The sequence below is a fragment of the Pteronotus mesoamericanus genome, unplaced genomic scaffold (assembly GCF_021234165.1).
Source record: "Pteronotus mesoamericanus isolate MK-2021 breed Mesoamerican mustached bat unplaced genomic scaffold, CSHL_Meso_final scaffold_533, whole genome shotgun sequence".
Lineage (NCBI taxonomy): Eukaryota > Metazoa > Chordata > Mammalia > Chiroptera > Mormoopidae > Pteronotus > Pteronotus mesoamericanus.
Genome location: NW_026555320.1, coordinates 1,463,045 through 1,477,826, shown reverse-complemented (window position 1 = coordinate 1,477,826; position 14,782 = coordinate 1,463,045). Strand labels below are relative to the sequence as shown.

General features: G+C 43.8%; 1 protein-coding gene across 1 annotated transcript; it reads left to right on the top strand.

The window, feature by feature from the left end:
• The first annotated feature begins 629 nt into the window (after positions 1–629).
• Positions 630–8,035, top strand: LOC129087645 (zinc finger protein 852-like). Its single transcript, XM_054594589.1, is given in 5 exon segments — positions 630–771; positions 4,166–4,257; positions 4,608–4,734; positions 6,463–7,860; positions 7,863–8,035. Coding segments are annotated over 5 exon segments (1,800 nt in total). The 3' UTR covers positions 7,904–8,035.
• The last annotated feature ends 6,747 nt before the right edge of the window (positions 8,036–14,782 follow it).

Sequence of the window (14,782 nt, the reverse complement as noted above, 5' to 3'; positions counted from 1 at the left end):
CTTGCAGCAGGAGCCCACGTAGGGGTCACCAGCCTTGACTTCCCAATGGCCCAGGACATTTAGAAACGGAAAAGTGATGGCATCCACATCACAGATCTGAAGAGAACCTGGGAGGAGCCTCTGCCGGCCACGCGCGCTGTCGTCACCGTTGACAGCCCCGCTGCTGTCAGTGCCACGTGGTCCAGGAACACAAGCCGGGGAGCTGTGCTGAAGTTGGCGCCGTCACCACAGCCACTCCCACTGCCACCTCGGTGCTCCCGGCCCCTTCGGTCACCGCATCCCGGCGGCCTCCGGGAGCCCCGGGGCTTTTGGCGGTTACTGACCCCAGGGCTGACCATTAGGCTCTCACTGAGGCGCCCTATGTTAGCCTGCCTGCCGCTGCTCTGTGTCACAGACTCCCCTCTGAGTGATGTGGACGTTGCTGTCCCTTACAACCAGGGGGCCGCTCAGGGGGTCCGATGGGTGGAGGCCGGCCCGGGAGTTGTGCGCATGCGCGGCACCGTCGCCCGCGAACACCCTGTGGGGGTCCTGCTGGATCCCGCTTCTGCAGAGACCCTGAAGAGACGGGGAAGGAAGCGCAGGGCGCTGCCGAAAACATAGGCTGTGACCAGGCAGGCCCTTCAGGGTGAATGCGCTGCTCGGGCTCCCGAGTCCGCTGCGGCTCGGCCCGAGGTCGCGGCCGCCCTCTGGGCCTGTTCAGGGGCTTCTGCGAAGCCGGGTCCGCAGCCCCACTGCGCAGGCCGCTGAACGGGCAGGGACAACCACTGAGGGGTCGTTCGCTGCTCTTAACAGAATGGGAATAAGGTTGATGGAAAATAAACAGTTTCTAAAAAGAGAAAAAGTCCCACTGATCAGTGTTCTGTGGCTCCTGGTATCCGGGAAGTGTTGGTGTCTGAGCTTTCTGCGATGCCCGAGTTGCGTGAGAGTGCAAATGCGTTTAGTAAACATAACTTGCCCTATTTTGCCATTTCCACTATTTTATATCAGAAACAACCTGGAAGTGCTCCCTGAGGCGAATTACGATGGGCTCTACAGGACTGAATTTTTGAGCTTACACTTTCCCTTTCCTGATCTTAAATCTCTTATTCTCTTCCTTCCCTGTTTTATACTACTTATCACCCGTCACTGTCCAACACACCCTATATTTTATTTATTTCATTGCCTGTCTTCCTATAAGGCCTTCAAGGCAGTGCTGTATGTCTGCTGAATTCACTGCTATGGCCTTCGGGCCTGATACGTAGTAGTTGCTCATTAAATATTTGTTAATGAAAGAATGAATCCCAGTCAGAGATAGCAGTTGTAAGTGTTTAGTGTCCTTGGTTACCGAGTTAATGCTAAATACAGGGTGGGGCAAATGTAGGCTTACAGTAGAGAGTAGGCAAAACAGTTTATTCTTGTTTTATTATTTATTGATTATTATGTTCCCTATGAACAACTACAAATCCACTTTTGCCCCACCTTTTATTTATGGTACAAATAAATCAGGAAAAAAATAATAACACCTCAAACTTCTTCGATTTAAAACCTTCCAATTTTGAATAACTGTAGACTTAACAGAGAGTTGCAGAACTGTACAGACTTCTCTTATCCTCTCTACCCGGTTTGCTTAAGTTAATACATTGTATAACCCTAGTGCTATCACCAAGCATAAGAAATTTACGGTGGTACAGTATGATTAATGAAACTTCTGGCTTTCATCAGAGTTCAGTCTCTGACTGTTGACCCTCGTGTGCCAGGATTCAGTCCAGAATCCCTCATTTCATTAGTTGTCATGTCTCCTTATTCTTCTTCAGTTTGTGCCAGTTCCTCAGTCTTCCTTGTTTTTCACGACATTGACACCTTTGAAGTATTTCGTATTTGTACTTTTAGAATGACCATCAATTTGTTTTTTCCTTTTTTGGGTATGCTTTGACCAATAAAAAGCTCCCCAACCCCCTAGCACCTGGCACAGTGTTGATTTTCTTTTTTTATTGTTCGAGTACATTTGTCTCCATTTTCCCGCCACCACTTTCCCCTGCTCCACTCACCCCGACCCTCCATCCTCAATCCTTCCTCACTTTGGCTTTGTCCGTGGGTCCTTTATACATGTTCCTTGACTTGATCCTTCCCCTTCTTTTCCCCATTACCGCCCCCCTTCCCTCTGGTTACTGTCAGTTTGTTTTTCCTTTCAGTGTTGCTGGCTGTATTTTTCTTGCTTGTTTGTTTTTTTGATTAGTTTCCGCTTATAGGTGAGATCACATGGTATTTGTCTTTCACCCCTGGCTTATTTCGCTTATCATAATGCTCTCCAGTTCCATCCATGCTGTTGCAAAGGGTGAGAGTTCTTTCTTTCTGCTACATAGTTTTCCATTGTGTAAATGTATCATCATTTTTTGATCCATTCATTTATTGATGGGCACTTAGGTTGCTTCCAGCACTTGGCTGTTGTAAATTGTGCTGCTATGAACATTGGGGTGCATAGGTTCTTTGGAATCAACTTGGTTTTTTATATATTTTCTCCCATTTAGGTTGAGAATGATGCTGAGTCTTATTACTGGTGATATTAATTTTACCCTGTGGTGTCTGTCAGGGGTCACCGCTGTAAAGACAGTGTCTTTTCCTTTGTAATTGGTGAAGTGTTTGGGGGAAGATAGTTTGGGACTTTGCACAGGGATATCCTGCGTCTCCCTAACTGCACCCATCAGTCTTTGGGGGATCTTGCCTATGGCAGTTACCGCTGCCGTGGTCTAACGGTGACCTGTGTTTCCATTATTCCGTCTACATTGATTAACCGGAATCCTTTGTGAGGAAGAGCTGTCCCTTCATCTCCTTTGTTTATTTGTTCGATGAGGTCTATCAGCATGTGATGTTGCGTGTGTAATTTAGTCTTTGGCTCACAATGCAGTGCTATTGTTCATTTTGTTGTCTAATTTATTCTAGCTTTGGCCGTTGGGAGCTCTTTTAGGTTGGCTTGTGCCCCCCGAAGTGCCCTCATCCTTTTTTGTGTCTTTTCCTGACTTTCTGGCCTCAGAAGCTACTCCTCTTGTATCTTTTGTACCCCAGCCCTGGAATCAATCGCTTCTCCAAGGACCCTGGTGCTATTTATTAGAGAATGGTATTTAGGTGTAAAGTTTTGAGCACTAGGTTTAAGCTCCTTTCTTAATTGAGATATTTGTGTATTATTTTACCATTTTAAATATGTACTAGAAGGGAAATCTTTCTTTAGTGGTGACTCCTGAGAAACTTCTTTGCTTATTATCTGTGTATAGAATCAACCTAGGTACCCACATACTGATAGGAAAAACATGAGAACAAGAGACTACTTAGTGAGGATTTTAAAAGGAAAACAAAATTACATTGCATGTGAGTTGAGGAACAAAATGACATAAAGAAAGAAATGTCCCTGAGAAATGGCCAGATGATTGTTTGGTATTTTCACTATTTTTTTGAAGCATTTGTTTTCATTGTGGGCATGAGAGTGGGTTAATGTATGACTCTTGCAGAGAAGAGGCCTGATCTAGCTCATCTTGTTTCATAGGCCCCACAGGCTCACATTTGTGACAGAATCTCAGTAAGTTGATGAATGAAGGCTTTCTTCTGTTCTCAGAAGATAGTTGGGACAGGAATGGACCCTGTCGTATTAGGGTACCTGAATTTAACTGGACAGGTTCAGCTCATTGACCTCCATCTCTTCCTTATCATCTGGGTCTCTCATTCAGTTTCAAAGGCCCAGAAGGTCTTTAGCTTTTTATCGATGTTCATGGTTGCAGAGACTGTGCTCACTTTTCTTTCCTCTCTTTTTTTCTTTTTTTAAGGTTTATTTTATTCTATTCAAGAAAGAGGGGGAGAGAGAGAGAGAGAGAGAGCGCGCGCGCACGTGTGCAAGATCGCAAGAAACATCGATTGGTTGCCTTCTGCATCCACCCTGACTGGAAAATCAAACCTGCAGCCTAGGTATGTGCCCTGACTGGGAATCAAACCTCTACCAGTTTCAGTCTGAGCAGAAACCCTCTACTGCATCCTCCGTGGAAAATTCGCAGCACACGTAGGGGAACACCTGTGGGGATGGAAGACAAGTGCCTGCGTGTGGAGCTGCCGGGGTCCTCTTGAATCCACTCAGAGGGATACAGCCTTCCTGGGCCCAAGGGCAGGCCTTGTCCACTCACAGATTTCTGTCCACCCTCAGCTCAACGTGCTTCCCCGGCCCCGGCCCTTCCCCCAGTGGGGAGCACAGGACACCACGCAGCAGCAGCGGTGCTTCAGAAGGTCGGGCCCCAGGTGAGCTTGGCTCTTTGTGTCTTTCCCGACGGCCTGAGTCTGTGGCCCAGGGATCGCTAGAGCTCCTGTCCGGGGCTCCCGCCCCTCCTGAGGCTGCTCCTGGGGCTCCCCGTCTCCTTGCTTCCCTGGAGGCGGGGCCGCCTGCTGAGTTGACGGTCTCTCTCTCTCTCTCTCTCTCTCTCTCTCTCTCTCTCTCTCACCCTGGACTTGTCCTTTGGGATGTGTCATGCCAGCTCCTCCCTCCTCCCCCGCTTAGCCCACCAGGGCCCTTGCCCTGTGCTCTTGGTGTCCCTGATGGCTCTGCCCTTCAGGCGGGGATGTCTCTGAGCAGTGGAAGCTTGTCGTTGCAGGGGTCCGCGGCGTACGAGTTCCTGTCCGTGGACTGCGCGGAGAAGAAGTGGGAAGGTCCGGCATCGAGTCGGAGAGCCGTGTGCCGGAACATCGTGCCAGAAACTCACCGCAGCATGGCCTCACCGGGTAATGAGTCTGTGCCCCGGGAACTCAGCAGCCGCATCCTCCACGTTGTCTCTGCTGTAGTTCTTTCCTTTTTTAGCTGTTTATTGTGAAAACTTGCACACGTGGACAAAGCAGAACAGTATAATGACCCTCTCTACACCCATCACCCAGTTTTAACACTTATCAACGTTCTCTTTATGTCTTTATGAACTGAGTTAGGGTGGTTTAGTTAGAGTTTGTGTTTATAAGGTATAGAGACCCGCTGGAGTTACTTTAAGGAAGGAGCTATGCTATTTACGATAAGGCTAAGGGAATGGGAATCCTCTACAAACGGACCAGCTAGACCAGACTTCGGGAAGCGGGGCCTCATTGAGCCTGGGGAGCCTGGGAACCTCAGCAACAAAAGGAATGAGTTTTATTCCCAATGGCGTGGCTTCCCGCCATACATCATTTCACCTTGAGCTTCTCGTTTGTTGCAGTTGTATTCCTTTTGCTCTCCTTCCAGTTAGGAATTTACTTAGAGAGGGACTCCACGGGCGGTTCAGCTATTACATATCATCTTTGGGCAGAACTTTGTTCCTGGCCACAGCAGAAGGATAACTGATCTCCAGAAAAGTTAGCTACGCTTGGCTATAATGCCCGGCCCCTATCCAGTGGCCTGTGGTCCGTCATGGAATGATCTGGGTCGCTTGGCATAAGGCATGGTTGCCTCAATTTTTCCTTCAGGAAACACTAAACAAGGGCAGCTCCTTAAAGGTGCTGTTGTCAGTACAGGCTCTGTGACTGACAAGTCTACTCTGGAAAGGGCAGGCTCAGGAGTCAGGTATTCAGAAATCTACAACTTGTATATTTAAAGTAGCATGATGATGTGCTACTTTAGACATGATTGAAAAGAACCAAAGTTTTTGTGTTTAGCTGTAAGTGTGATTGCTCTGCCTTCTCCCAATTTTTGTATTCAGAATCATATATTCAGCTGTTCAGTTTCCTGATGGTTCCAGATTATCAAAATACAACAGTCGTGTTTTGGTTTATACTCCACATTAATGATGCCTTTCTCAATCTGTATAGCACTGTAGCACTAGTTCCTAACTAGTTCGCCAAGGTCTAGGCGATCCCCACTCCTAGAGCTTTGCACTCCCCCTCAGTACTTTCCTCCAGCATTTCTGAACCCATGGCTTCTCCAAATCTTGTCATTAAGCTATCATACCAGAATCACTCCTTTTTTATACTTTTTTTCTAATTATACACTCATAATGTCAATCTCCCTTCAAGTCTCATGTTTGCCCGTGCTTTTCTCATACTTCATTTGAGGTGTTTGCCGTCGCTCTCTCTCCCCACCATCTTGCTGAGAATCATGGAACTGTACAGTGTCATGGCTGGAAAAGATCTTAGTGTTGTTATTTACTGAGGACACATAGCACCTGAGTGACTTGTGGAAGATCCCAAGTTCAAGCCAGCTTTACATCTGGTCTCTTGCTTTCAGTTGCCTTACTCACTTGGTTGTACTGATGCAAGTATCTGTCCTAATGGCTTTTCCTCCACCATCTCCACTGACCGTCCCCCTCTTTGTCTTTATGTCTGTGAAGAAAAATTTGAGACTTTTCTCCTTTTCTCTTGTTCTCAGTGTGTCACCTCATTCCTTACCCATCATACAAAGGCTTTTTCAGGCACATACACTTCTGGTGATTGTTTTCTCAATAGGACAAAAAATGAGTAAAAGCGTTTTTCTCTTCTTTCTTTTGGCATCAGGTGAGACTAGGATGGAGAAATCAGAACTGCCTCGAGGGCAGGAAGTTTCTAAAGGATCGGGGTCATCTGATGGGACATCAGGATGCCTGTACGGGGTGGTTCCTGGGGGACCAGGAGCTGGAAATGTCGCTGAAGGTGCTTTAGGGAAGCTAGAACCCTCCGAGGAGGAAGGGAGCAGCCGGGAGAGTGATTTCCTGCAAGTAACACGTGAGGATGAAAACAAATCCGCAAAAGATGGATGTGATGACTGTCAGGAACTTGGGGAACGTCCCAATCTGTCTTCCAGTCCTGCAGAACATCAGGTTCTGAAGTCACAGAAATTCTACCAATGTGACGAATGTGGCAAAGCTTTCAGTTGGAGCTCACACCTCATTGGCCATCAGAGAATTCACACTGGAGAGAAACCCTATGAGTGTACCGAGTGTGGGAAGACCTTCAGGCAGACCTCTCAGCTCATTGTTCATCTGAGAACCCACACGGGGGAAAAGCCCTATGAATGCAGCAAGTGTGGGAAGACCTACCGGCACAGCTCCCATCTCATCCAACACCAGAGGCACCACAACGGGGAGAGACCGTACAAATGTAACGAATGCGGAAAAGCCTTCACTGAGAGTTACAAACTCTATGACCACCAGAGAACCCACACTGGGGAGAAACCTTATGAGTGTGGTGAGTGTGGAGCGGCCTTTACTCGCAATAAAAACCTTGTCCGACATCAGGTGCTTCACACTGGTGCGAAACCCCACAAGTGTAACGAGTGTGGGAAAGCTTTCTGTTCTAATAGAAATCTTATTGATCATCAGAGAATCCACACTGAGGAGAAGCCTTATGAGTGTATTGAGTGTGGCAAAGCCTTCAGTCGGAATAAAAGTCTTATTCGACATCAACGACTTCACAGTGGGGAAAAGCCGTACAAATGTAGGGAGTGTGGGAAAGCCTTCAATCAGAACTCTCATCTGGCTGACCATGAGCGCATTCATACTGGAGAAAAACCTTTTGAATGTAATGAGTGTGGAAAGGCATTCGGCCTGAGCAAATGTCTTATTCGACATCAGAGACTTCACACAGGTGAAAAGCCCTATAAATGCAGTGAATGTGGAAAATCCTTCAATCAAAACTCATACCTTATCATACACCAGAGAATTCACACTGGTGAGAAACCTTATGAATGTACCGAGTGTGGGAAGGTCTTCAGTCATAATTCTAGCCTTATGGTGCATCAGAGAACCCATACTGGGGAGAGACCTTATAAATGCCGTGACTGTGGGAAAGCCTTTAGTGACAGCTCACAGCTCACTGTGCACCAGAGAGTTCACACTGGCGAGAAACCCTATGAATGTACTGAGTGTGGGAAGGCCTTCAGCCAGCGTTCCACTTTTAACCACCACCAGCAAACTCACATGGAGAGAAGCACTCAGGTCTGGCTCGGTCAGTTTCCTAAGGCCTGAGTTTCCAAGGCAGAGAGCAAGGCACTTTGAATTAAGCCTTCTTTGTAAGATGGATGTTTACCCTGATCCCTTCTAGGAACCACTAATGAAAGTGGGCCGTCCCCTAAGTGCTGTCTGCGGGGTCATGAGGGTGGAGATTGGAGGAACAGTGTGTTCCCTCCCAACTGTTGGGGACAAATGGATGCACATTTCATGGACTTGTGCGGTTTTCTTTTTTTTCTTCTTTTTTCTGTTGAAATATCTATCTTATTGCTTTGTTATGCATCCCACAATTAGATTGGGTGCTTCTGAGGGACAGAGATTGTATCTTTGTTATTCTCCCCCACCTCCTTCATTTCCCAATTTATAGAATGTCGCTCTCCAAGACTGATTCACCTTTTTTTCCCCTTTTGAATTTTATGAGTTTTTTGAGGCAAACTGACAATATGACAGAAAGAAGATCTCAAAATGCCCCTTTTACTTCTCTTGTCTGTGGCCCTTTCAAAACTCTTATTTTAATCTAGACCCTCATCACTTGTTCACTACTTAGGGAATCCTTCTTTCATCCTGTTGTTAAAATCTCCCCCTCATAACCTTCAAGATCCAGCTCATTTGTGAAAGACTTCCTTCTTCTAATACTTCTTCTTCCTTCCTAAATTATTAACCTGACCTCAATAGTTCGAACTAACCTGTGCTATAATTTGCAGTTATTCAATTATCTCGTCACAGATTCGTAACTTAATGCGTATATGTGTACTTCCATGCCACGCTGATGTAGGCTCTTTGAGGTTGGGTATGGCACCTTATATTTTTGAGCATATAGATAATTATTTGCATATACTATTTGTTAAATAAATAATTTTTAAAAATTCAACTCTCCAGTTGACCCATACCTAAACTGGGCACAAACTCTCCTCCCACCTCTGGATCAAAAATTTTAAAGATGGCTGGCATAGGATATCATATACAAAAGCCTCATTTGCATATTCTACATGTACCCCTGGGAGTCTTTCTTTTTAAATTTTCATAACCTTTATTTGAGCCACCATTGTGAAGACATGCCTGGAACCCCTGGGAGTCTTACTACTGCTATCTCAGCCTCAAAGAGCAATCGTGTCCTGCCAATATGTACTTTTTCCTCTCACTGACTTTAGTGCTGAACTGGCTGGCTCCACCCTGACACCTAAGTAAATAAGGGCTTACTCAAAATTTACTGCAAAGAAGACCTGACTTTCCTGGCTGCAGCCAAGATGATTGAAAATCCCAGTTAGCCCTGGCTGGTGTGGTTCAGTGGATTGAGCGCCGGCCTGTATACAGAAATGCCAACAGTTTGATTCCCAGTTAAGGCACATGCCTGGGTAGAGGGCTGGGTCCCAGGTTGGAAGAGTCCTGGGTTAGGAGAGAGACAACTGATCGATAGATGTTTTTCTCGCACACTGATGTTTCCCTCTCTTTTTCTCTCCTTTCCTCCTCTCTAAAAAATAAGTACAATATTAAGAAAAAATAAAATCTCAATTAGAAGCATTCTTGGGAGATTATAATTCACAGGATTCAGTTTCTTGCAAGATAATAGACTTAAACTAATCTGATTTACTTATCAACTAGTTCTGTTTACTGCAACCGCCATCTAAATTTAACCTAAATTTAACTTATTTATTGTCATTATCTTCTGGACCATCTTTCATTCCGAAGGGCGTAAGAGACAAGTAACTTTCCAGAGGATTTCCTCTCCTATTTCAAGGTCATGTATAAGACCTCGAAGCACTTCTTTTCTTCCTTGCAGTAAAGCCTTTTATCTTCCTCTTCCTCTTCCTCCTAGCAGGACAATAGGATTGTGTGTGGCAAAGGAGGGAAGGAGGTTAGAGGTCCAATGCTAGGTATGTTACCTGGAGGGCAGATTTTTTATGAACTGTGATTTATGTCTAAGTAGAAAGGGAAGAGAGTTGAGGCTCAAGAAAATCAGATTTTAATGTGATTCTGTGGAGGCATCTCAGATAAGATTAGGAAGAATGTTTATTGAGGGACAAAAAAAAAAAGACAAGAAACTAGCTTTATTTGGTATGTTAAATATCATGGGAAGCATTACAATATAAAAAAAGAATGAACATTAGGTTACATGTGTATAGATAAGTGTTAATATAGGTAATCTAGAAATTGAAGTTCATAGAAATTTGTTAATATTGTCATTGTCTAGTTGTTAAATTATGCCACGACAATACATTTATAAATGAACTCATCATTTTTTAACCATGGCCACTTAAAAAGTCTTTCAGTCATTTACAAATAGTTACTGTTTTACTCTGACCCTTTTGCAAAAGTGCCTAATCTTCAGAAAGATTAATGAAAAACACAAGTAGTCTGGAATACAGGATTTAGATAACTTTTAACTACTGGGTAAGAATTTCCAAAACTCTACTGGAAAAATTGGATTCAAGCAGAGCAAGAATAAATGACCTGGGATTCAATGAACTGATAAGGATGATTATAATTTTTATGACTTTTTGTTTGAAACATGCTAGTTCTTTAATGTTTTGTTTTCCAGACTTAAAATCTTTTTCTTTTTTTCTCTGAAGTGATATATGACTATAGCAACTTGGTAAATTATACCTTTGTAAACAGAATTAACACATTTATCTTTTTCTCCTTATCTCATTCCTCCAGAATTATGAAACTTATTAAATATTTTATTCTTATGGAATATAGTCATTTGCATGAATTCAGTAAAAATCTATTCTCCTTAGAACACAATTGGAAACATTGGTTATATTACCAAATGTCATATTTAAAAATGATGTGCCTAAAATCAGATATGACCATGCAGTTTTAAGATACCAAGGTTGATTTTATGGAGCCAATAAAGTCCTTTGGAAAACCTCCTGGTATCTTTCTTACTGGGTCCCAAAACTTCCTGGCAGCCCCAGGAATATGAAGATATTTTGGCATGTCAAGAGATAAAGAATTCACTCAAATCTGTAGATATTCCAGGCAACATCTGGCAAGTCCTTGGCATGGCTTCCTAGCCTTAAGAGTCTTCTAAAAGTCCAATTTGAGATTCCTTATGAAAAGTTTGGGCAAAGCAGACCTCTAAAAAACCTCTATGTCAGTCACTACTCTTGTTGCACTTATTTAAATAATCAAGCCAGGTATAATAAGACTAGACTTATTTTGCTAACCAATTAGGCTTACTGTGATTATCTTTGCTAAATATGCAGGTAATATTAAAGAGAAAAATTATATTTCAATAAAAAACCATAACATACCCTTGGGAATACCAGATTCTAGTCCAGTTCACGGTCTTTGAGGTTTTGGTATCTACCTGGAAACCTGACTGGATCCTGACTTTTTCTAGGTTCTTAAAATATATGGCTGCAACTCTCCAAACTGATCTTTTCCACTTTTTGCCACTCTTCTGACTTGGAATCACTAAGAAGAAAGGTTGCCCTTGAACTTCATTGAAAGGGACCATCCTGGATCTTCCTCACTCCTTAGACAACAGCCAAACTTCAAGGCCTTGAACCTTGGATCAATATCTTCCAACTAGAAAGGGCTCCTGCAGACCTTGGACTCCTGCAGACCTTGGACACGTGCGCCAGAGGGAGATCTAAAATTAAAACGGATGTGGAGGCTCCTCCCCAGAAGCAGAGGGCATCGCGAGGTGGACAGCTCTTCCAAAACCACTGGTCAAGATCTTCATCTGCAATACAAAACCTTTTATTCATTTTGCCTTTTTTGCTACTTGCTTTTTCTCTCTGTTAACTCATGAGGAAGCTGTGCTCCTTAACTCTAACAACTATCACTGAATCTACCCCAAGGCCTCTGCTACACAGCAGGAGTCCCTGGGCTTACTCACTGAGGTGGTTTTAGATAATACAATTGCTTTAACTTATTTATTGACTGTACAAGCAGGAGTCTGTGCCATAACAGGTACATCCAACTGTACGTGGATCTACATCTCCGGTGCTATAGCAAATACAAGAAATTAACAAACCACTTAGCTAACACAGGAGGACACCTCCTCGGGTACATTCTTTCATACATATTCACTGGTTTGGCCCATGGGGACCTCGACTAAGGAGCACGCCCCAGTGTCTCGGTATTACGCACCTCACAGCCATCACTGCAGTCTCCTGCTGCATGGCGCTCGCTCAAGGGCCTTGAAAAGCATGTTTGTAGATAGCAGCAGTATAGCGAATGGTCTCACTGTGCTTGGAGAAGGAGAAACAAAATGAACCATGAAATGAACAGTGAAAACAAGTCTTCCAAAACTCTGGTATTAAAACTTCCAAGTTTCATGAGTTTCACAATGAGACAAGAACAGCTTAAATGTGATGGTGACTGAGAGTGATGCTAATGCCAAACTTTTGGTCACTCTCCCATGTACGAGAAGATGACAGAAAGGGGAGAAGTGCTAAAGTTACAGAGGGGCCATTAGACTGAGATGGAGCTAATACTTTTGTGGCTGGCCTAAGCAATCTGAAAGCTAAGCTGAAGTCAATTTCTGTAAATGGCTCAAGGTTAAGAACAACAACCAATCACAGCAGCCAACTGGGCTTTCCCAAATAATGCAAACTTCTTAAGGTATAGCTAATCAAATAACTTGCTTTGCTTCCTCATCTCTATAAAAGGCCTTGTCCTTACCTTCTGCTGATGGAGTGCTCCTATCCAATTCTGGTTTGGCACCACCTGGTTCGAATTGATGTTTGCTCAAATTACTGTATTTTGCTGTGTATAATGCCCTGCTATGTATACTGTGCACCCACATTTTTGGGCCAAATTTTCAGGAAAAAAAATCTTTAATTTTCATTTTTTAATTCTACTTATTTATATTTAGAAACAATACTGATTATCATATTCCAGAGCATTATTTGGCATATGAGTGTCATTATTGCTTTCTAGAGTTACACTTTTAACACATAAGCATAAGTAGAAGAATTAAAAAACATTTATATAAATACAGAATCAGTACTGCCCATGTATAATGTGCATCCTTATTTGTCCCTCAGAAATTTGGGCAAAAAAGTGCACATTATTCACGGCAAAATACGCCAAATTAAATGTTCCTCAACTGATCTTTTAAGAGTATACAATGATGGTGATAATAAAGGGACATGGAAGCCATCATGTACTACTAGTGAAAATACACTTACTATTTTTTTAAAAAGAGTTTATTTATTTTTAGAGAGAGAGGAAGGGAGGGAGAAAGAGGGGGAGGGAAACATTAATGCATGGTTGCCCCCTGTGTGCCCCCCCACTCCCCACAATGGGGACCTGGCCTGCAACCCAGGCATGTGCCCTAACCGGGAGTCCAGCCAGCGACCCTTTGGTTTGCAGGCCAGCACTCAGTCCACTGAGCCACACCAGCCAGGACTACACTTCGTATTTTAGTGAGATCTGGCATTACTTGGAGAATGGCGTGAACACTCAATTTGGACATGTAAAGATAAAAATCAGAACCCGGCCCTTCAGTTCAGGATCTCTCAAGTCAGCAACATAAGATCTATAAAAACATGACTCTGGGACCAGAGCACTAAGAAGTGTCACATGTTCTCAAACCTGTGGGACTCCAATAAGCAGATTGCAAATAAATGCCTTCTTGCTGCTATTCTCTTACTTTCTGAAATTGCTGTCATCAGAATTGAGGCTCAGACCAAGAGGATTGAAACTGGGAATCAGGGAAATGCCTTGGCTGACTTTCACCCACGGACGGCAGCAGCAGAATCTAAGGGCTGTGGCATACGTTGAATGAAGTTCTTTCTACTATCGAGAAAATGACCCCTTGTTGCCAAACGTTGCCTATTGTCATCCCGAGGTCATTGCGACGTGGCCATGGGCCATCTCCTGAATCAGAGAAAGCACAATGGGCAGTCATTGTAAACTTAGTCAGGGACTATGGGAGACCCAAGATAGCTGCTTGGTTCTTCCAAGCTTCCTGGCAAAACCTGTCTTCTGGTTTTTCCATTGATTAACCCACCATGGTGCAGCGAAGGTGACTCAAATTATGAATAAATGCTGGCGTGGAGAATTCTGTAAAATTGTGAAAACCAATTGCTCCCTTTCATGTTCATAATCCTGGAAAAACTCTTTTTGTTTCCAGAGGCCTCAAACCTTCTCCTGTGGACCATTTGAGTATCTGCAACTGGACTTCATTCAGCTGCCACCTAGTATGGGTCACCAATATGTTCTTGTTATTGTATGTTTTCTGATTTGTTGAAGCCTCCCCTTGCCGCAAGGCTGACACCCACACAGTGGCAATGACACTGTTGGAAAATGTGTTTCCCACTCGGGGTATACCCTCCAAGGTATGTAGTGACTAAAGTACCCACTTCACTGGGAAAAATCGTATGAGCTTTAACTAAAAGCTTGCAAACTTCTTGGAATTGTCACTGCTCCTTACCACCCTCAATCATCAGGCAAAGTTGGAAGAACAAAGGGAATTCTTAAACTCAGTCTCTAAACTCAGAAACCGCTGGATTTCCTTGGCCTAAGGTAGTGCCTCTGACCTTTCTGACAAAGAACAAAATTCAAATCTTAAAACTTGAAGTTCAGTGATTCATGAAGTGGGCAACATCCAGTCTAGCAGATAGAAAGGAGCTTGGAAATACTATACAAGGCAAGGAGTTTTATAGGCAGAAGGGAGCAAAACCCAGGAAGTTAAATTAGGCAAAAGGGCAGATCGTTTTTTTTGCAAGGTTGTTTCTCTCATATGAGATGGATGGCAAGTGTTGATCAGGCCGATTACCTAACTAATGCTCACCAGGAAATTCGTGATTGATTTATGAGTTTATTTTGGGGCGAGCCAGAACTGTAAGTTAAGTGTCAATTTGGTGGCATGGGGCTTGGCAAAAGCAACTCTGGCGCCTATTGTCTTTAAGAAGCCATTCAAGATCCTGGTT